The sequence below is a fragment of the Oncorhynchus keta genome, chromosome 26 (genome assembly GCF_023373465.1).
Source record: "Oncorhynchus keta strain PuntledgeMale-10-30-2019 chromosome 26, Oket_V2, whole genome shotgun sequence".
Classification (NCBI taxonomy): Eukaryota; Metazoa; Chordata; class Actinopteri; order Salmoniformes; family Salmonidae; genus Oncorhynchus; species Oncorhynchus keta.
The window spans coordinates 23,620,726-23,644,039 of NC_068446.1; the positions used below are offsets into that span (position 1 = coordinate 23,620,726).

Here is a 23,314-nt window from a genome sequence, read left to right on the forward strand (position 1 = left end):
TTCAATTTGGTTTAAATAATGCAAAAACAAAGTGTTGGAGAAGAAAGTAAAAGTCCAATATGTGCCATGTAAAAAGCAAAAGTTTAAGTTCCTTGCTCAGAACATGAGAACATATGAAAGCTGGTGGTTCCAGGGAAATGGGGGACAAGGAAGCGGGAATGGGTAATACAGTCCGTGACTCTAGGGAACCACGCGGTGACACAGGGGGAGACAGGGGCAATGGGGAGAAGAGGCCCCTCTGTATGGGGCTAACCTGTCCCGGTGTAGTGTCACCTTTCTCCCCCTGGGAAGAAGCTGCACCCGGTAAACAACCTCCCCACCCTCTCCAGGACACTGCAGGGTCCCACCCAGTGACTGTCCAACTTGGGGCATCTGCCTTTTTTCCTTAGGGGGCTGTAGACCCAGACCAGCTCCCCAGCCACAAAGTGCCTTCCCCGGGTGTGCACGTCATAGTTCCTCTTCTGCCTCAAACCTACATTCACCAGCTGCTCTCTGGCGAAGGTGTGGGCTGTCTCCAGGCGGTCCTGGAGTCTCCGGGCGTACTCCGGCACCGGGGGAACGTGAGGGCTATCCAGGGGCCGACCAAACGCCATCTCCGCAGGGGTGCAGATCTCTCTCCCCAGCATGAGGAGGGCAGGCCTGCAGGAGGTGGAGTCTTGGACAGTGGAGCGGCATGCCATGAGGACCATAGACAGGTGCTTGTCCCAGTCACGCTGGTGTTTGCGAGGGACAATGGCCAGCTGCTGTCCAAGCATTTTGTTGAAGCGCTTCACAAGGCCATCACTTTGAGCATGGAGAGGAGTAGTGCGGGTCTTGTGCATACCCAGCCTCTCACACATGGTGGCGAACACATGGGACTCAAAGTTTCTGCCTTGGTCGCTGTGGATGGACTCTGCAGCTCCAAAACTGCTGAACTACCCCACTGTCAGGGCGTCGACGATGGTCTCTGCCTCCTGGTCAGGCAGAGCCTAGGCCGTGGGTACCCATCGGTTTCCACTGTCTGTGGTGGGGAACGGCCCAACTACACCCACTCCCACCCTCTCCATCGGAGCCCCCACTGGGAACTGTTGGAGCTGAGCATGAGAGCAGCCTGGGGGGCCCTTTCTCGCTGTGCAGTTGTCACAGCGGCGACAAAAGTCCTCCACATCCCTCTTGTGCTGCCCCCAGTAAAGGCCCTGGCGGAGGCGGCAGAGTGTTTTTGTGACCCCAAAGTGTCCAGTCCCCACCCGCCCATGAGTACTCTGGAGCACAGCCCCCTGCAATGCTTTTGGGACCACCACCTGCCACCTCTCCTCTCCCGTAGCTGACTCCTTCCATGCCCGCTGTAGCACGCCATCAGCCAGCCGCAGTCTCTCAAACTTTAACCACAACCCTTTGGTCGCGAGTGAGAGCGCTGTCACCTCTTCCCATGGTGGCCTCGCCTGCACCTCTACCCACTGCAGCACTGACTGTAGGTCTGTTTCCCGTCCCTGCTGCTGCCCCCATTCAGCCACGTCGACAGTCTGCAGCTCACAGCAGACAGGCCCGCTCGTCCAACACACTGTGGCACAGACCCCCTCTGCACACAGCTCTCTCTCCCATCCCTCTCTCCACTCACAGTGGCGGCAGCCGTCTGCAGTACAGGGCCGACGGGACATGGCGTTGGAGTGGCGTGCCCCTGCCCTGTGCACCACTGCGAAGTCATACGGCTGAAGCTCCTCCAACCAGCATGCCACCTGCCCTTCTTGCTCTCTGAACGACATGAGCCACTGGAGAGCAGAGAGGTCAGTCCTTACAGTAAAGGGCAGGCCACCCAGGTAGTACTTGAAGTGTTTGACTGAAGCCACAACAGCCAAGAACTCCCGCCGGGTGACACAGTAGCGGCGCTCATGTTTGTCAAATGTTTTGCTGAAGGATGCCACCACTCTCTCCCCCACTGGCCCCACCTGTGCCAGCACCCCACCCATGCCCACATTGCTCACGTCTGTGTCCAGGATAAAGGGCAAGGTGAGGTCAGGGGGGCGAGCACGGGGGCCTCGATCAGTGCACGTTTGAGGGTGTTGAACGCCTCCTCACACTCCACTGTCTAAGTGAAAGCCTTGTCCTTCGGCAGCAGGCGGTTCAGGGGAGCAGTGATGCTTGAAAAGCCCCGTACAAACCTCCTGTAGTACGAGGCCAGGCCCAGGAAGCTCTTCAGCTGACGCTGGTCGGTGGGGGTGGGCCAGTCTCAGACAGCCCCCACCTTGTCCTCCATGGTGCTGATCCCCTCCTTCCCCACTCAGTGGCCCAAGAAGGACACCTCTCTCCTCATGAAGTGGCACTTCTCAGGGTGGAGCTTCAGACCTGCGGCAGCCACCCTCTCCAGCACACGCTGTAGCGCCCCCAGGGCTGACTGGAAGGAGCTGCCATGGGCCAGGATGTCGTCGAGGTATACCAGACACTGCTGTCGGGGGATGCCATCCAGCACACTGTCCATCAAATGCTCAAAAGTAGTTGGAGCGTTGCACAGGCCGAAGCACAGGACCTTGAACTGCCAGTGTCCTCTGTTAGTGGAGAATGCAGTTTTGGCTCTGGCCTCTGGGGAGAGGGGTACCTGCCAGTAGCCACTGCGGAGGTCTAGTGAGGGGAACCAGGAGGACCCCCTAACCAGGTCCAGCGACTCATCGATACGTGGTATGAGACCTTCCTGGTTACCTCATTCAGCCGCCTGTAGTCCGCACAGAACCTCAGCTTGCCCCCCTTCTTCGGAACCATGACGACTGGCGCCGCCCAGGGGCTGTCTGAGGGATCGATGAAGTATGCCTGCTGCATCTCCCACACAGCCTTGTCTGCCGCCTCCTGGCATGCCAGCGGGATGCGGCGGGGACACATCTTGATAGGTCGAGCATCACCTGTGTCGATCTCATGCTGCACCAAATGAGTCTGACCCACCTCTTCCTCACTCAGCGCAAAGCTGTCTCTGAATTCAAACAGCAACTGCCACAACCGTTCCTGCTACTCGGGATCAAGACCAACACAGTTCCTCCCCCATATCTCCCTCACTGCACAGTGTCCTCTCCTCTCCCATCTGGGGTAGCTGGGCTGGGGGGGGTGCGGCCCGGGCTGGGGGAATGTAACACACAGCCGTAGGTGACAGAGGGGCTGGGGAAAAGTCACACACACATGTGGAGGAGGGGGGCAGCCATGAGTCTCTGCTGCTTTAACTGTTGGAGTAAAGGGTTTGTTGTGTTGAGTGAATGTGACATTGGGGGCATGGTGACTGCCGGCCCTCCCTGGAAGCTCAGTGTGCCCCCATTTAGGTCTAACTGGCAGCCTGTGCTCCTAAGAATGTCCAACCCCAGGATACAAGGGTCCTGCACAGCCGCCACCCACACAGGATGACGCACAGACCTGCCCCCTACTGTCAGAGTCATTAGTCCCTTCCCTTTCATGGGTGCCAGCTCACCTGTGACTGTGCGGAGCTGCACAGTTGTGGGCTCACACTGAGTCCAACCTGGCACAATATCTGGCCTCACCAAGGTTACTGTGGACCCAGTGTCCACCAAGGCAGAGCAGGGCACCCCCTCCACAGTGACATGACAAAAGTCCAACACAGGTCCGGCCCACCACAACAACAGGCTCCAGCCTCTGGGGGAAGTGGAGGCTTGCTTCCCCGTCTGTGCCGGTGGGCTCCTCCTGGAGAAGATGGTGGTTGAGATAGAAAGCAAGGGGTCTGCACTACCCGGTCTATCTGGACCCCGAGCCGTTTTCCTGAGCTCTGGGGGACATGGGGCAAACCCGGTGCAGATGGCCTGGCTGGCCACAACCCCAGCAGACCCTGGGACCAGGGCGTGTGTTTTGTGCTGCCTGTAGTGACACAGCACGCATGAGTTCTATCATTTCAGCCACCCATGCAGGCTTTTCTGTATCTGGGCTGCTATGCCCCCCAGCTCGCACAGAGGGTCTGTCTCCCTGCACCCCCACCAAAGCCCCAGATGAAGCCCCAGCCCAGACCAGCTCCCTCTCCAAAGCCATCTGCAATGACTCAGGATGAGCCAGCTGGGTCTGAATGCGCAGCTCCGTAGGAGAGAGCGCCTGTATGAACTGGTCCCGTGCTAGCTCGCTCTGCACGGAGGGGAGCATGTGAGCATATGCCCGCTGAGAGGCTCTCAATGTCATTAGCTCGCAACCGTAGAGGCTCTCCAGGCTGCCTGCGTCTATTACTCAGTTCGGAGCGCAGTAGCCCTGGCTGTACACACTGTCCATAGCGCCTCCTCAGTGCTCCCACTAAAGCACCATAATCATGTCTTTCCTCGGGGATAATCACTATCAAACAGGCCAGAGCTTCATCCGTGAGGCATAAAGCCAACTGCAGTGCCCTTTCTTCATCCGACCACCCTCTAAAATAAGCTAACAGTTCAAACTGAGCATGAAAAGCTTCCCAATCCGCCTTACCGGAATACTTCGGGGTCTTAACAGATACGGACGCAGCCGGGAACTGGGCGCCGCCATGTTTGTTTACATCCTGAGCCCCAGATTCCTCGTCCCGCCACGTCGACGTCACCCTTTCTGTCCGCCCACCAGAATCCGCGCGAAACACATTCGACTAAGGACTCATGCTGCCATCACTCTAACGTCCTCCCTAAAGCGGCTTCTGGGCTCCGACGCCCTGGCGATCTCCTCAGCCAAATCCCCCGACGTCCATGCACACGCACCTCCTTGGCCATAATCGTCCCGTACCTCCACCTTCACTTTCGGATTCCCTCTAAGCATTTTCAACCCCGGTTCTCACCTACAGTAGCAAGCTACATAAGTCAGCTAGCTAGCTGGCTAACTTTTATCAACGTTTTTACTTCTGACACCAATGTAATGACCTGACTAGATCATAAAGGAACAATTGAGTTTATGAATTGACGGGTTATTAAACCAACTTACGTCGTAGCCCACGCCAAATAAATGAAAGATAACCCACAAGCCAATCGTGACCTTCTCTTGTGAAGCCCAGACATAAGAGGGAGAACAAAGGCTAAACCTGGTCTTAACTTCCAATGCTCCACCCCTCTGCCCAACCCCACTCCGCCAACCGCCAGGATGCCCGGCATCAGAACGTTCCAGAACATTCCCGTGATTGGCAGATAGCAGGTTGATTGGCATGTCGGACCCCGCGAACACTGAGTACTGATAAGTACAACACAACCACCTACTAGCCTAACACATAACACAGCTGTCTGTGCCGTTCGCTACAATATGCAACGCAGGACACGCTAGATTTACATTTTACATTTAAGTCATTTAGCAGACGCTCTTATAGATAAACTAGTAATATCATCAACCATGTGTAGTTAACTAGTGATTATGATTGATTGATTGTTTTTTATAAGATAAGTTTAATGCTAGCTAGCAACTTGTGGGGATTGTAAAAGATATGGCCACTTGTCAAATGTTTGCAGATGGGAGAATTATGTTATCAAAGAATCTGTGAATGGAAAATGTTGCAACTGTGGAGCAGATCATACTCAGGACGTCCTTGAGTCCCCCATTTGTGTGCAATAGGTCGAGGTGTCAAGGATCAGGGCTGTACAGCAGATCTCATATGTGGAGGAGGTGAAGGTGCAAGAGGCCACATACTGAAGAAGTGATCTGGATACACTCATTGTGAAGAAGGTGGATTTTGTAGCATATAGCCACAGTTATTAATTGTACTGCACAAGAGTCCAAGAAGCTGGACAACATTGTAGACAAAACGTTTTTGGGGCTCCAAGACTTCATGGCAGAAGCACTGCACGGACGAGGGTAGTAAGTTTTAAGTTCCTCGGCGTACACATCACAGACTAACTGAATTGGTCCACCCACACAGACAGTATTGTGAAGAAGGCGCAGCAGCGCCTCTTCAACCTCAGGAGGCTGAAGAAATTTGGCTTATCACCAAAAGCACTCACAAACTTCTACAGATGCACAATCGAGAGCATCCTGTCGGGCTGTATCACCGCCTGGTACGGCAACTGCTCCGCCCACAACCGTAAGGCTCTCCAGAGGGTAGTGAGGTCTGCACAACGCATCACCGGGGGCAAACTACCTGCCCTCCAGGACACCTACACCACCCGATGTCACAGGAAGGCCACAAAGATCATCAAGGACAGCAACCACCTGAGCCACTGCCTGTTCACCTCGCTATCATCCAGAAGGCGAGGTCAGTACAGGTGCATCAAAGCTGGGACCGAGAAACTGAAAAACAGCTTCTATCTCAAGGCCATCAGACTGTTAAACAGCCACCACTAACATTGAGTGGCTGCTGCCAACACACTGACTCAACTCCAGCCACTTTAATAATAGGAATTGATGGGAAATTATGTAAAATATATCACTAGCCACTTTAAACAATGCTACCTAATATAATGTTCCCTACATTATTCATCTCATATGTATACGTATATACTGTACTCTATATCATCTACTGCATTCTTATGTAATACATGTATCACTAGCCACTTTAACTATGCCACTTTGTTTACATACTCATCTCATATGTATATACTGCACTCAATACCATCTACTGTATCTTGCCTATGACGCTCTGTACCATCACTCATTCACATATCTTTATGTACATATTCTTTATCCCCTTACACTTGTGTCTGTCTATAAGGTAGTAGTTTTGGAATTGTTAGCTAGATTACTTGTTGGTTATTACTGCATTGTCGGAACTAGAAGCACAAGCATTTCGCTACACTCGCACTAAAATCTGCTAACCATGTGTATGTGACAAATACAATTTGATTTGATTTGATTTTACTACTGTCATCAGAAAATGTCCCGCCCTCACAGGATCCATCTGAGTCTGTGTAAGGACCTGATTTGTAATTTTAACAGAAAAACAAGTTAATTCGTTTAGCATTATTTCTGATATTAATATTTTTTACCACGCGTTATTTACTTGTTGCGGCTGTTTATTATCTACCCGCACAGTAGGTAGCGAACGCCATTATAATTATACCAGAGAAGAAGAAGAACTCTCTGATTGGAGGGAAAAGATTGACGTCGGAGACGGAAAAGGGCGTCGCATTTTCATCAGGGCGGGAAATCTACCACACATGTCAACAACTAACATAGTTCGAATGTTAACGCATTTTATATAGCTACAGGTAACCAAAGCTTGAAAGCAACTGATAATCTGTAGCTAATTTACTTACAAACTGTTCTGCGATCTCGTTACAGTAGGGCTCTCGCTAAGTGGTGGTTGTTATTGTTTAGCCAGCTAGCTAGCTTGTCACAGAAAGAGAACGTCGCCCTCTGTTTTGGTCTGTTTTCTAACTCCTATTTAGAGAGCCATGCAGGCGTTTTTGAAAGGAACATCTACTCAAGGCACCAGACCTCTGAAAGAGAAAGGTGCCGGGACCAGTGGAGAGAAGAAGCAGAAGTCTGTCCCCTGGGTTGAGAAATAGTAAGTTCAATTTCTCCGCGGCTGTAATGTAAGCCCCTGTGAATCTTCCTTCATAAAATTAAAATCCAGACACACAATGAACAGTCGCTAATCTTCCCTTAAACTGCCAGGTCGCAGTTGTAAATGAGAACTTGTTCTCAACTGGCCTAACATTACCTGGTTAAATAAAGGTGAACAAATAATAATAATAATTCATGCAAGCGGCAGGCAAATATATTTGTGATAAGTAGCTTGCTATGTTTAGTCAGAAAGAAAACCCTGCGTTAATATGATCAACTGCACACTGAAATCCATTGTTTGGCTGTTTACAGTAGACCAAAATGTATGGAAGAGGTAGCATTTCAAGAGGAGGTGGTTGCTGTGCTGAAGAAGACTATAGAGGGCGCTGATGTAAGTACCCTCTTCAGATCCATGAGAGTGACGACTCATATGTCTAGGGTAAATACTGTCTGCTGGGGGTTCTGTTTGAATTTTACATATGCCCAGAGTGGATGAAAACGCACTTTGGTGATGACATTTCACTATGATGACATTTCACTGGTAAAATACATTTTACCAAGACAAATATGATACTTTATGTTCTGAATTGTTCAGTGGGGTCTTTCTCTAACACATCATTACCATTATATCCAAAAAGTTGGATTTTGTAACCTTATACAGTTGAAGTCGGAAGTTGACATACACCTTAGCCAAATGCATTTAAACTCAGTATTTCACAATTCCTGACATTTAATCTGACATTTATTTAATATTTTATTTATTTCATCACATTCCCAGTAGGTCAGAAGTTTACATACACATAATTAGTATTTGGTAGCATTGCCTTTAAATTGTTTAACTTGGGTCAAACATTTCAGGTAGCCTTCCACAAGCTTATTCCCACAATAAGTTGGGTGAATTTTGGCTTGGTTTGTAGGCCTCCTTGCTCTCACAAGCTTTTTCAGTTCTGCCCTCAAATTTTCTATAGGTTGAGGTCAGGGCTTTGTGATGGCAACTCCAATACCTTGACTTTGTTGTCCTTAAGCCACTTTGCCACAACTTTGGAAGTATGCTTGAGGTCATTGTCCATTTGGAAGACCCATTTGCGACCAAGTGTTAACTTCCTGACTGATGTCTTGAGATGTTGCTTCAATATGTCCACATCATTTTCCATCCTCATGATGCCATCTATTTTGTGAAGTGCAAAGCACCCCCACAACATGATGCTGCCACCTCTGTGGTTCATGGTTGGGATGGTGTTCTTCGGCTTGCAAGCCTCCCCTTTTTTCCTCCAAACATAACAATGGTCATTATGGCCAAACAGTTCTGTTTTTGTTTCATCAGACCAGAGGACATTTCTCCAAAAAGTACGATCTTTGTCCCCACGTGCAGTTGCAAACTGTTGTCTGGCTTTTATTATGGCGGTTTTGGAGCCGTGGCTCTTTCCTTCCTAAGCGGCCTTTCAGGTTATGTCGATATAGGACTCGTTTTACTGTGGATATAGATACCTTTGTACCTGTTTCCTCCAGCATCTTCACAAGGTCCTTTGCTGTTGTTCTGGGATTGATTTGCACTTTTCGCACCAAGGTACATTCATCTCTAGGAGAAAGAACGCGTCTCCTGCCTGCGTGGTATGACTGCTGCGTGGTCCCATGGTGTTTATGCTTGCGTACTATTGTTTGTACAGATGAACGTGGTACCTTCAGGCGTTTAGAAATTGCTCCCAAGGATGAACCTGACTTGTGGAGGTCTACAATTTTTTTTTTCTGAGGTCTTGGCTGATTTCTTTAGATTTTCCCATGATGTCAAGCAAGGAGGCACTGAGTTTGAAGGTAGACCTTGAAATACATCCACAGGTACACCTCCAATTGACTCAAATGATGTCAATTAGCCTATCAGAAGCTTCTAAAGCCATGACATAATTTTCTGGAATTTTCCAAGCTGTTTAAAGGCACAGTCAACTTAGTGTATGTAAACTTCTGACCCACTGGAATTGTGATACAGTGAATTATAAGTGAAATAATCTGTCTGTAAACAATTGTTGGAAAAATTACTTGTGTCATGTACAAATAGATGTCCTAACCGACTTGCCAAAACTATAGTTTAACAATGAATTTATGGAGTGGTTGAAAAACAAGTAAGCTTTTTTAAATATATATTTTTTAACCTTTTTATTTAACTAGGCAAGTCAGTTAAGAACAAATTCTTATTTTCAATGACTGCCTAGGAACAGTGGGTTAACTGGCCTAGGAACAGTGGGTTAACTGGCCTAGGAACAGTGGGTTAACTGGCCTAGGAACAGTGGGTTAACTGGCCTAGGAACAGTGGGTTAACTGGCCTAGGAACAGTGGGTTAACTGGTCTAGGAACAGTGGGTTAACTGGTCTAGGAACTGCCTTGTTCAGGGGCAGAACGACAGACTTTTACCTTGTCAGCTCTGGGATTTGAACTTGCAACCTTCCAGTTACGAGTCCAATGCTCTAACCACTAGGCTACCTGCCGCCCGACTTCAACTGCACATCTGATCATAATAAACGTTTGATGATTTTACATTTTGTGGTCGTCGTCTTCAAGTTGTTTCACAAATGGCAAAATTAGCATGACATGAGCTGAATTAAATGTAAAAGGCTTTTAAAATTAAAAGCTTGGGGTACACTCAGTGCTCTGACATTTCACAGATGTTTTTGTGAGTAGTCTTTGAGAAAGAACAGGAACTTGGTATTAATATGAACTGCGTAATACTAAAATATGAAAATACTACATATCATGTCCCAAATCAATATATATCTTAATGGAGTGCAACGGTACACATTAGTAACGAACCATTCTATTTGTGGACCTCTGTTCGGTCCGCACTATGAACCCGAATGGATGTATAAATAGATAAAACATCCGAACTGCAGTGTATGCCTCTTTTTAGTACTGTAAAGCTGAGCTTAAAAAACATTGTAGGCTCCAGATGTTTTAACGGAATAGCACGTTGTGTGCACGTTGTAATTATAATCTCAATTGCTTAATTTCATACTTTCCTTTTGGGAGGCGCAGCCAGAAACTAGTTCTCTACGATTGTGAGTATTGGGGTCGATAAACAAGAATTGGAGGATCCTCCTCATTTAAATCTCCACTTTAGGACCATTTTTGGCTTCCCAGTAGAAGCAAAAATGTATTTAACTTAGTAGGAAAGCAACTAAATGTATTGATTTTATTAGAACATTAATTAATTTGATGGTGATAACACATGAACAAAATGGATAAGTAATTCTTATTTTCCTTCATCTTTTTGAAGAAGCAACGGTGTGGGAATGCCCCTGTCTGTGTGTGTGCGTTTGTCTGCCACGGTGTAGCCCTTAGCGATGATGTTAATAACAACAGTCTTCTGGTAGATGGAAAGGCTTTCCCAAAAACCTCAATTAAAGGTTAACTACAAAGTAGCCTATGCATACATGACAGAATGATATCATGATTATTTGCCTCCCTCACTCCAGTGGTGATTTGTGATCACGTGGGCTACAGAAACACTGCTAACCAAGCAAGGCTCTTGCTGGTGTTCACCTAAATTAAATGGTATATCTTCACCCAAAGATGTAAATTTCTTATATTTTTTCCCAGTCCTCAAATGGTCTCCTGATGTGGTTTAAGCGTTGTGAACATGACATTTTGTGTAATTTCTGAGTGTGAAACCCTGACAAACAGGGAAAAATCTGAAACCTGGAAAAACCAAATGGAATTAGGCAAAAATATAAATATATTTATATAATTTAATAAGGCCCTACATTATGGCTCATGATGTATTCCTGGGTTAGTTTTACATCTTTTGCCAAAACAAAAATGAACTACAGTAACTGTTGGCATTTCATTTTCCTGCTAAACCGAACCACGACCCCAAAACCGCACCCTGACCCCAAAACCGTAATATGTACCGAACCGTGGGTTTGAACTGTTACCACTTTACTATCTTACCTCCTATTGTTTCATGTTTTTCTGGATTTGAGAAGATGAGTTCAATGCTAAGCCTGTCAGGTAGCCTTAATTCTCACAACAACTTAGCTGACACAATGCTATATTCCTGTTTTTATGACAAACATTTATCTGGCCTCCATTGATTTAGTCGTACTAATTTTGACCTGAATCCCTCTCTCATCAGAGAGTAAGAACTCCCCCCAAAATTTAATGGATTATGATAGAAACATGAGGTTTGGATCATTGGTTTTCTGAAAGGATTATCTACACAATTCACATTATTTTACCCATTGATCAAAAGATACATTTTTGATTGGACACCTTATATTATATAATCTCCATTGCAGCTCCCCAATCTGCTGTTCTATGGACCACCTGGAACAGGAAAGACCTCCACCATCCTGGCTGCAGCCAGGGAACTTTATGGGTGAGAGTGACTCACCAGCTTTCCAGATTACTGCATGCCAACTCCCAGTTTATGCAGACACTGCGTTTGTGGGTTTCAGCTGTACAGTGCTTGTATACACCACAGTCAGTTTTCCCTGTCTGTTCCTCTCCACAGGCCAGAGCTGTACCGACAGAGAGTCCTGGAACTGAACGCCTCTGATGAGAGAGGGATTCAGGTGGTCAGAGAGAAAGTCAAGAGATTTGCCCAGCTGACTGTAGCAGGACACCGCACTGAGCAAGTACCAGTTTCCTTAACCCTTTACACTCTCATACCTGTATACGGGTAAAAAAATGGCATATTTGGGCACTGATAAACAGCCTAAATTGAAACGCAGTCGGTGTACCGTGTTAAAAAGGAAAAATACTATTGCAACCTCTTTGCAATAAGGAATTGAAGTTTCAAGTGTTTCAATACCAAGGATACAGTCAGCTGAGTGCATGCATTTAGAAAGTTCACAACACATTTTATACTCTTCCCTCCTTTTGGTCACACCCCTCTTGTAGGTGTCACCCCCCCAACTATACATTTTATGACCCCAAGGAGTTTCCCTCTGGCTCCTGTGGAATGTCCATGGTCCGCTCTTTGTTTAGCCAGATGTCAGAATCCCCATCTGTCTTCTGTTCTGGGCCTGACCCTGCTCTCTGATCCTGGGCAATTGCCTCTTATCTGATTAGGTCAACATTTCTAAATTGGCGTACACACAGTTTCATGGCCTGAACGCCATTAATACTCACAGTAATCATTCTCTACACAGGAAGCAAACAAACTGTAGTTTAACATAAAACATGTTACATTTAGTTAGAATCCATCAACAGTAACATGCTATACATGACGTCAGAGCGCTGGCTCTGCGCTTCACAGCTCTGTATGGGTTGGACGGACAGCCGTTCTGAATCTGAGCACCTCGCACGACAAGAATTTGCCCACATCCCTCCTGTTAATTTGCCAACTTTTACGAAAAAAATGTTTTGTTTGAGTGTGGGAAATGCTGTAAATTTAAGAGGACTATGTATTTTGAAAGATGAGACGTTGAGGATTATAATAAATATATCTTTGATGTCAAACAAGCAAACGAAATACCAAATGTGCACTTGACACATTCCAAATCATAAAACTCATGTCATATACAGTGTCAACTTTTATGATCACTGTTTGATGTACAGTTAGTTACAAGATGACATGTCGTCATACTCTGGGTTGTTCTGAACAGAATGAGTCTGTCTCTCTATTGTGAAGAAAATCCGCAGCGGAATGCACTCATGACTCCTTCATATGCGCTCCAAAATGTATGATCTGTTATCGTGAATTGCGTTGTGAACGCCTAATACTGTAATATTGTGTTTAGAACTTAGCTCAGGGATCATCAATTAGATTAAGCTGCAGGCCAATTTAAAAAAACAAAATGTAATGTTTTTTTAGTTTTTTGAGGGGATTGTCAGGGGGCTGGAACATAATTACAAATAATTTATAGACTGCAAATTGACAGCAAGAAGCCGAAACAGATGACTAAAACATAATCACTTCAAACCTTGCGTACATTTGTATACATTTACATACAGTACATCTTTATATTATGCTTGGTAATATTTTGGAACAGTTTAAAAAAAAAAATTTTTTTAATCACTTGGAGCTGATTTGCTGGTCTTTTTAAAGTTTTATTTTCAACAAATAAAAAAGTAAATATTTATTTTGCTCAAATTGGGGGGCAAAATAAAATTCACCTGAAGAATTTTGGGAATTCATTATCAACTTAAAAATACATGTGAAAAGCATGAAATCAACAGTGTAATGTTTGGATTCAGTCTTGTTAGGTGAATTGTTGTCCTCACCTTTGGTCTAATAATTTTGCCATAATCTCTAAACTGTTCCCTTACAATTGCTACCATTTATAATGCATATATTTCTTCTGTAAGAAGAGGGAGCCCATTTCCACAAGTGTAAAATCTACACAACAGATCAGATCCTATAACTCATGCCCTTTCCTTACCCCATATAACTGTCAGCATCTTGTTCATGTTAAATGATGATATTAAAGTTTCTTTCCCTTCCTTACCTCTGACAGTGGGAAACCATGCCCACCCTTTAAGATCATCATCCTGGATGAGGCTGACTCAATGACCAACGCTGCTCAGGCTGCTCTCAGACGCACCATGGAGAAGGAGTCCCGGACCACCCGCTTCTGTCTCATCTGCAACTATGTCAGCAGGTCAATTGGGCTTCGTATTCCAAGAGGCAATCTAGAATATTACATTAATATTGGGGGTTGGTTTAGGAGTCCAATACATAACAACACAAACTCTTTAAGACACTTTACAACGTGCTGTAATAAATGTAAAATCTGTTGCTAACTCAACTTGAATGTGATTTTATTTTCAGGATTATTGAGCCCTTGACATCCAGATGCTCAAAATTCCGCTTCAAACCTCTGGCCAATCGGGTCCAAGAAGAGCGCCTGCTAGAAATCTGTTACAAGGAGAATCTCAAGTACTCGAAGGAGGTGAGGATTGCAAACTGGCAACTGTCTTTGAAAGAATATTTTTTTTACAAAGAAATGCTCTGTACACACCTTTTTACTTAAATGAATCATCTTCCATTGTCCTTAAAATGCTGTTTTCCTGCAGGGAATTGCAGCGTTGGTGAAGGTTTCAGAGGGGGATCTGAGAAAAGCCATAACCTTTCTTCAAAGTGCTGCACGGCTGAACACAGATAATGAGATCACGGAGAGCGCGGTCATAGAGATAGCAGGGGTGAGTGCTTCAAATGTATTACACTCAACATCAGTAATAGTTACCGGTTTTATGTGCTGTGTGCAATCCTGTCAAAGGAGAGGTATCAAACGTTTGCTGACCATTCTCACATTCATCTTTTTAAGGTTGTTCCCCCCAAGATGATCGACAATTTGCTTCAAATCTGTTACAAGGGCACATTTGAAAAACTAGAGATTGCTGTTCGGGTATGTACATTGGTTTTCTATTGCTCCTTCAATACATATGGAAGAACATGAAGAACTCCTTTCCATGACAGACTGACCAGGGTAAAGCTATGATCCCTTATTGATGTCACTTGTTAAATCCACTTCAATCAGTGTAGATGAAGGTGAGGAGGACAGGTTAAAGAATGATTTTTAAGCCTTGAGACAATTGAGACATGCATTGTGTATGTGTGAATGGGAAAGACTAATATTTAAGTGCCTTTGAACAGGGTATGGTAGTAGGTGCCAGGTGCACCGGTTTGTGTAAAGAACTGCAAAGCTGCTGGGGTTTTCACACTAAACAGTTTCCCGCGTGTAATCAAGAATGTTCCACCAACCAAAGGACATCCAGCTAACTTGACACAACTCTGGGAAGCATTGGAGACAACATGGGACAGCATCACTGTAGAATGCTTTCAACACCTTGTAGGGTCCATGCCCTGACAAATTGAAGCTGTTCTGAGGGCAAAAGGGGGGTGGTGCAACACAATATTAGGAAGGTGTTCTTAATGTTTTGTACACTGCTCTCTACCAGACTATTCACCAGGCCATTCTGCCTCTTACAGAACATGGTAGATGAAGGCTATGCTGCCACTCAGATCATCAACCAGCTACACGAAGCCGTCATAGAGGAAGAGCTGAACGACAAGCAGAAGTCTGCCATCACGGAAAAGATGGCAGTAGGTGTTTCAAAAGGGCATAACTTGCATTGTGGTAATATTAGTCTTTCAATAATGTTGTGATTACGATGCCCACAGTAGTAGTGACTTATTGATTTGTCTTCTATTTCCAGGTGGTTGATAAGTGTCTAGTGGATGGTGCAGATGAGTACCTGCAGATGCTGAGTCTGTGTTCTGTGATCTTGCAGCAAGCCACCCAGAGTAACTGACCCTACAACCTCTCCTCTACGTTTACATCCTAACCAACTGCTTATTTTGATACATGTTTTTACTCATTAATCTAAATGTTTTCCTTTTAAATACTCTATTTGTTCATCAGTGCTGTCATACGTCAGGGGTCAGTTTCATTAAAAAGTACTGTGATTTCACATCTGGGTTTTGAGTCAGTTGGGAAATAACCACATGTAACCATATTTTATAAATAAATAAAGATATGGATGCATCTTTGCAGACATGCACATACTGTCCATAATATGCATCATATATAATCTCACATCAATGCATTTTAAAAGTATTGTTACGACTCTGAGTTTATAAGCGCAGAGCATTCTTTTGCGGCACAGTCGATAGCGTGCCGGACCTCGGGCTCGAGACCTGCTCCCTGCCTGTTTCATTACAGTTTGATTACAGACGTAACAGATAAACATTGTCAGTTTAGTGTAGTTCATACGTTGACTTCTTCAGCACGGCAAGCGTCTGCCAGGTCTGGTGTATGTTCACTGCCCTGTTTCTTCGATTCTGGTACAGTAGCTGATGGAGGTTACATTTTTGAGTCATCCAGACATGCAGCAGCTACATCGCAAGGCTGAGAAAGGCCTTGCCTCGTCTCTTTGAGCCACTTCTCCATACAGGGATCACTATTCATCTCACAAATATTGCGTAGGATGACAACGGCATGCCTGGGCCAGCACAGGGATCAGGGCAGCTTGGCAGTTGCACTTCAAGCACTACCAGCAGTCTTTCAGGCACGAAAAGGTAGCCTCAATAGGTGTTTGTGCTCAGATGAGCATTGAATGTTCGTTGAAGTGACTCTTGGTAACGTTTGAGCAGCCAGCTCCGTAAAGGGAAGGTTGCATCACCCAACAGCGCATAGCCCAGAGGTTGTCCCATGAGTTTGTGAGGTGTCCGTGGTGACAACTACCCTTACCAACATTCATAGTTTGGAGCCCTGCAGCATGGTTGCATCACCAGTGCTGCCTTAAAGCCTACACGACCATGTCCATTCATAATGCACTGCATCAACGTGGAGGGCTTTCCTTTGCTGTTTGGCGTTGATATTTCCCAGAAATGTGAAGGGAATTAATGACACCCGCACAATAAGGGAAACCCCACTGTGTTGAACATGGCAGCAATTTCCATCAGCTCCTGTTCACTTGGCTGATGAATGAGTGGCTTCGGTACTGTCACAACGATAATGTATTTATCGTATAAATGTGATTACTGTGGGGCTGTTCGTGCCAAGTAGTTTGCTGATAGAGAGTCTAAGTTGGTGGCAAACCATAACTATTGCCACACGTTTATCCAGGTAGGGTATTTTACTTCTGGTCTGAGTTTGTCACAGAGTTGGTGGAATGTGTCGAGCCAGTCTTGAGGCTGGAACTTCATCACAACCCTCCCCCAACAGGATCTGCAGGTGAGTAGTCGTGAGGGTGGTCATGAGGGAGCTTGGTGGTGGCTGAAATTAGAATATATATATATATAGATAGCAGTTAAATATTTGAATTCCCACTTTATATTTAATCACCTATTTGATTCTGCCTTTGAAATACTGCATGCAATTCTCTTGATACAGACACGTGATATGTCCATTTCTGACTGCACTGTATGCAGACGCTTCTTCATTTTGTTGAGGATATAGCTACATTTTATGTCTGAAATGTCGCTCGTTTTCCGTTTATCCATGATAGGGAAACTTTCTGAGATGTTATGATAAGGAAGGTGCATCTCTGCTAACTTTTAGGTGGTGCAATAATGACCATACCAAAAGGAGAAAAGATTTGTTTGAAAGGGCACTGGTTCTCCATTTACCTGTCATGATTCATCAATTATTATTTTTAATTTGTGTCATTGCACAGAAGGAGATTCACAACCTGATGCCCAACAACTCCCCAATATCCTCTCCCAGCATGCATGGTGACAGGTCCAACCCCTCCCGTGCAGGGGTCAACTGGTGCATCAACTTGTACAGTATGTCACTTTAACATCCTACCTTGTGAATTGTGATGGGTAATTCCATTTGAATTCAATCACTTTTTGAAAGCACCCCTTTTGATTTGAACAAAAACTCCCATACATATTTGCCTATTGTAGAAAAACTCCCATACATATTTGCCTATTGTAGAAAAACTCCCATACATATTTGCCTATTGTAGAAAAACTCCCATACATATTTGCCTATTGTAGAAAAACTCCCATACATATTTGCCTATTGTAGAAAAACTCCCATACATATTTGCCTATTGTAGAAGTGCTCAGAAAGTGACTTGGACCTGAATGCCAAAACACTCAAGGGATAAAGGTGTCAAAGTTGACCTATTTTGCATACCCCACCATATTATAAGACATATATTGTCTTAATCACTGGAAAATATAAGTTAACAATTGGGATTGATACAAACAGTGTTGTCAAACTATTTTATAATTTCTTTAAAATAATGCTTTTCATCTTAAACGTCCAACAAGGTACCAGTAAACATATTGTCCCCTAGGAATGATGCAGAATTTTTTTTACAATGAATTGAGTATAGGCCGACCTCTTATGCCTTCGAATGGCTGAAAGCTTCACGTGGTTACTTTTTTCAAATTCTCATGCCAGACACTTGATATTGTAAAACGCTGCCCTCTTGTGCAAAAATGGATGAATTGTTGTTGAGAAATAAATCATTTCTCTTCACAATAATTGTCTTCGAAACTGTTGCATTTGACTGAGAATGCATTTAGGAATGTTGTGCAGTGACTGTGCTTATTAGAACACATTTATTTCTGCAGAGCAATCAGCTGTGTGAGGAGTTGTGTGCTCTTGCCACCTGGCAGTTGATATTCAGCCATGGCTGCATGAAGTATGGGTGCTGCATCACCCTCTGAAAAATCAGAATCTTAAAATGTATATATATATCATATATTTTTGTAAGAAAATATTTTGTATATATATATATATATATCAATATGATATATGTACTGAACAAAAATATAAATGCAACAATTTAAGATTTTACTGAGTTACAGGAAATTAGTCAATTTAAATCAATTAGACCCTAATCTATGGATTTCATGTGACTGGGAATACGTCTGTTGGTCACAGATACTGTACATAAAAATAAAAAAAAGTAGGGACGTGGATCAGAAAACTGGTTAGTATCTGGTGTGACCACCATTTGCCTCATGCAGCGCGACACATCTCCTTTGCATTGAGTTAATCAGGCTGTTGATTGTGGCCTGTGGAATTTTGTCTCACTCCTCTTAAATGGCTGTGCGAAGTTGCTGGATATTGGCGAGAACTGGAATGCTGTCGTGCACGATGATCCAGAGCATTCCAAACATACTCAATAGGTAACATGTCTGGTGAGTATGCAGGCCATAGAACAACTGGGTTATTTTCAGCTTCCAGGAATTGTGTACAGATCCTTGCGACATGGGGCCATGCATTATCATGCTGAAACATGAGGTGAAGATTTCGAATGAATGGTACGATAATGGGCCTCAGAATCTCATCGCAGTATCTCTGTGCATTCAAATTGCCGTTGATAAAAATGCATTTGTGTTTGTTTTCCATAGTTTATGCCTGCCCATACCATACATAACACCACAACGTTGACATCCACAAACTGCTCACCCACACAAAGCCATACAATACAGCTTCTTGATATGCCAGGGTTAGGGTCCACCACCTAACCCTAACCTGTCAGGTGGTGGATTATCTTGGCAAAGGAGAAATGCTCACTGACAGGGAAGTAAATACATTTGTGCCCAGAATTTGAGAGAAATTAGCTTCTTGTGCATATGGAACATTTCTGGGATCTTTAATTTCAGCTCATGTTGCATTTATATTTTTCAGTATACCATTTTTGGGGGTTTAGAAGAAGTGCAAGGTCGAATTGAGTTTGTTCACACGCGCACTTCACGAAAGTGGCGTTCCCTAACGGAAATATGCAAATACGTGCTACGACGCGCCAATAGGATCTCACTAGCTCGTACTTGGCTTTTCCTACCTCCTTGCTTGTTCTGTCTACTATGCTTAATTTGCTCCCACTGTAAACGACACAGATTTACTATGTTGGGTTAGTTATAAACATCTTTTGCAAGAGCCGTTGTGAAGGAATTTGTCAAGGAAGTGACTTTGTTTATACAGGACCTCCCTCCCCCACCTGCTGTCTATTCTGTCTCCCTCTCGGGTGGCTTCTACCTCTGATTCAGATCCTCAGAGCTCCCCATCATCGGACTGTGAGGTTGTCTGAGACTCCGACCCATTCATCATCCACGATGGATACTGCAGCTGGCTCGGGTCCATCGAGCCCCGCCGCCCTTTGGTCCTCGTGGGGGTTTGCAAACCCACTCGAGGCGAAAGAACGGCTGGACCTCCTCAGCCATTGCACCAGATGTCGTCATTGGCAGCTCTATGGTAAATAACATCTTGGGTCTCAGGGCAAAAGCCCTGTGCTATCCTGGAGCATGAGCACAGGACATTACGAGGCTGCTTCAGGAGCTGCAGCTGTTGTAGTCCATGTGGAGTCAAATGACATTAGGAGGGCTAGCTCAGAACTGCTGAATTTTTAAAATAACTGATTTTAGCTCTGAAAGATTCCAAAAAGCGTCAAATTTATTTCAGGTCCGGTACCAATGTTGGGCCGCAGGTGTGAAAGATTCAGCAGGCTACTGGCATTACACACTGGGCTAAAAGATGAGCTCTTTTGGATCAACTTTTATAGATTACTTTGACACCTTCTGGAAACAGACTGTGCTCTACAGGAATGACAGAGTCCATCCAAATCATCTTGGCTCCTGGACTCTGTCTATGCATTTCAAGGCTTCGTTTAGACTGACACATCAATGGCCCAAGCCCAGCTCAGATAATCCCTACCATTGTGTCGCTGAGTTGAAGTAATTCTGCAGCAAATGTACATTATCATAGGGGCATTGGCAGTCACAATGTAAGTAAGCTAATTTGTCCCTCTAACTCCCCTGAATGCCTCTGTCGATCCTTCAGCTATTGTATGCAGTAATCATATGTACACTGCTCAAAAAAATAAAGGGAACACATAAACAACACAATGTAACTCAAGTCAATCACACTTCTGTGAAATCAAACTGTCCACTTAGGAAGCAACACTGATTGACAATAAATTTCACATACTGTTGTGCAAATGGAATAGACAACAGGTGGAAATTATAGGCAATTAGCAAGACACCCCCAATAAAGGAGTGGTTCTGCAGGTGGTGACCACAGACCACTTCTCAGTTCCTATGCTTCCTGGCTGATGTTTTGGTCACTTTTGAATGCTGGCGGTGCTTTCACTCTAGTGGTAGCATGAGACGGAGTCTACAACCCACACAAGTGGCTCGTAGACGGAGTCTACAACCCACACAAGTGGCTCAGGTAGTGCAGCTCATCCAGGAGGGCACATCAATGCGAGCTGTGGCTAGAAGGTTTGCTGTGTCTGTCAGCGTAGTGTCCAGAGCATGGAGGTGCTACCAGGAGACAGGCCAGTACATCAGGAGACGTGGAGGAGGCCGTAGGAGGGCAACAACCCAGCAGCAGGACCGCTACCTCCGCCTTTGTGCAAGGAGGAGCAGGAGGAGCACTGCCAGAGCCCTGCAAAATTACCTCCAGCAGGCCACAAATGTGCATGTGTCTGCTCAAACGGTCAGAAACAGACTCCATGAGGGTGGTATGAGGGCCCGACGTCCACATGTGGGGGTTGTGCTTACAGCCCAACACCGTGCAGGACATATGGCATTTGCCAGAGAAATTCGCCACTGGCGCCCTGTGCTCTTCACAGATGAAAGCAGGTTCACACTGAGCACATGTGACAGACGTGACAGAGTCTGGAGACGCCGTGGAGAACATTCTGCTGCCTGCAACATCCTCCAGCATGACCGGTTTGGCGGTGGGTCAGTTGAGGGGGGGCCACACAGCCCTCCATGTGCTCGCCAGAGGTAGCCTGACTGCCATTAGGTACCGAGATGAGATCCTCAGACCCCTTGTGAGACCATATGCTGGTGCGGTTGGCCCTGGGTCCTAATGCAAGACAATGCTAGACCTCATGTGGCTGGAGTGTGTCAGCAGTTCCTGCAAGAGGAAGGCATTGATGCTATGGACTGACCCGCCCGTTCCCCAGACCTGAATCCAATTGAGCACATCTGGAACATCATGTCTCGCTCCATCCACCAACGCCACGTTGCACCACAGAATGTCCAGGAGTTGGCGGATGCTTTAGTCCAGGTCTGGGAGGATATCCCTCAGGAGACCATCTGCCACCTCATCAGGAGCATGCCCAGGCGTTGTAGGGAGGTCATACAGGCACGTGGAGGCCACACACACTACTGAGCCTCTTTTCGACTTGTTTTAAGGACATTACATCAAAGTTGGATCAGCCTGTAGTTTGGTTTTCCACTTTAATTTTGAGTGTGACTCCAAATCCAGACCTCCATGGGTTGATAAATTTGATTTCCATTGATAATTTTTGTGTGGTTTTGTTGTCAGCCCATTCAACTATGTAAAGAAAAAAGTATTTAATAAGAATATTTAATTAATTCAGATCTAGGATGTGTTATTTTAGGGTTCCCTTTATTTTTTTGAGCAGTGTATATGAACCAGAGTTATTACACTGTTAGCACTGAGGAAGTGCGCCTTAGTAGGATGTCCACTGTGTGCAGCTGAAACATTAACAACATTGTAATGTCTACTTCTAGATCTTTTTTGTCTAGATCTGCCCTTTTCACCTCTACCATTGTAAATGGTGCATTCAACACATCATTTACATCCTCCGTCCTATCCAGCACTCCAGGATGCTCCTCTCTTGTTCTCTCTCTCGCCCTCTGCCCCTCCTCTGACAAATTTCCCGAGCTATGCACTTGGACAAACGCTTCGGCCATCATCTCTGCCATCTCCTCATTTTACGACCACATCCTCCCCAGTCGTCAACACTGGATAATCCCACTCCCTTCTGACCCCACTCATCCGCTTAATCATCCCCCACACTTCTCCCACTGGTGTTGTCCTTCCAATGGTGTCACAGAACCGACACCGACATGACCTCTTTGCCTGACGAATAGTTCTCCTCACCAGAGCCTGGGCCTGCTTATACTGAATCAGATGTTGGATGTCCTTTTCAGTACTCTAAATGCCCTGTTCCTACTCCTCACCATTGCCCCACACTCCTCTGTCCACCATGCGACTGCTTTCCTCCTCCTCCCTGAACTGAAGGTATCGCCTCAGTAGCTGCTCCCACTAACGCTATTCTCACCCAGTTATTCATACTATCTACTTCCCCTCTCAAATCCACCCGAGTCATCACCCGCTCACTTAACTCCTGAAACTGATCCCACTTTGCCCTTTCAAACACCCACCTGCCTACTCCATCCACTGACACCTCCACCTCCCTCTGGCCTACTGTGCATACTATGGGGTAATGATCACTCCCTACTGTTGACTCCTCCCATTCCTCACACTCACAGATTCCTGCCATCACACAAGATACCAGGGTGAGGTCCATTGCAGACTCTTTCCCTTTAACTACATCAATCCTAATGTGCTTCATTTTAAGAAATTATACAGTTGTTTTAGAACCCTATTTTTAAGCTTTTAAATGATATCGAACTCAACCGTTTATCTTTTCCAGTGATAAAAACATGGATGTCGCATAATATGGTGGGGTATGC

The 23,314-nt window shown here is 45.4% G+C and overlaps 1 protein-coding gene across 3 annotated transcripts; it reads left to right on the forward strand.

Annotated features, from left to right (window-relative positions):
• The first annotated feature begins 6,950 nt into the window (after positions 1-6,950).
• LOC118359116 (replication factor C subunit 4-like) lies at positions 6,951-15,804 on the forward strand. 3 transcript variants are annotated; one of them, XM_035737373.2, is made up of 11 exons: positions 6,951-7,100; positions 7,281-7,399; positions 7,711-7,789; positions 11,685-11,764; positions 11,900-12,019; positions 13,848-13,991; positions 14,162-14,282; positions 14,407-14,532; positions 14,658-14,738; positions 15,323-15,436; positions 15,550-15,804. In XM_035737373.2, exons 2-11 carry the CDS (start codon positions 7,287-7,289, stop codon positions 15,643-15,645), a joined length of 1,074 nt encoding a protein of 357 aa, XP_035593266.1. In that variant the 5' UTR covers positions 6,951-7,100; positions 7,281-7,286; the 3' UTR covers positions 15,646-15,804. The 3 variants fall into 3 exon arrangements, with proteins under 3 accessions (XP_035593266.1, XP_035593267.1, XP_035593265.1); XM_035737374.2 differs by having other exon boundaries at positions 6,979-7,399; positions 15,323-15,440; XM_035737372.2 differs by having other exon boundaries at positions 6,982-7,399.
• Positions 15,805-23,314: the final 7,510 nt, after the last annotated feature.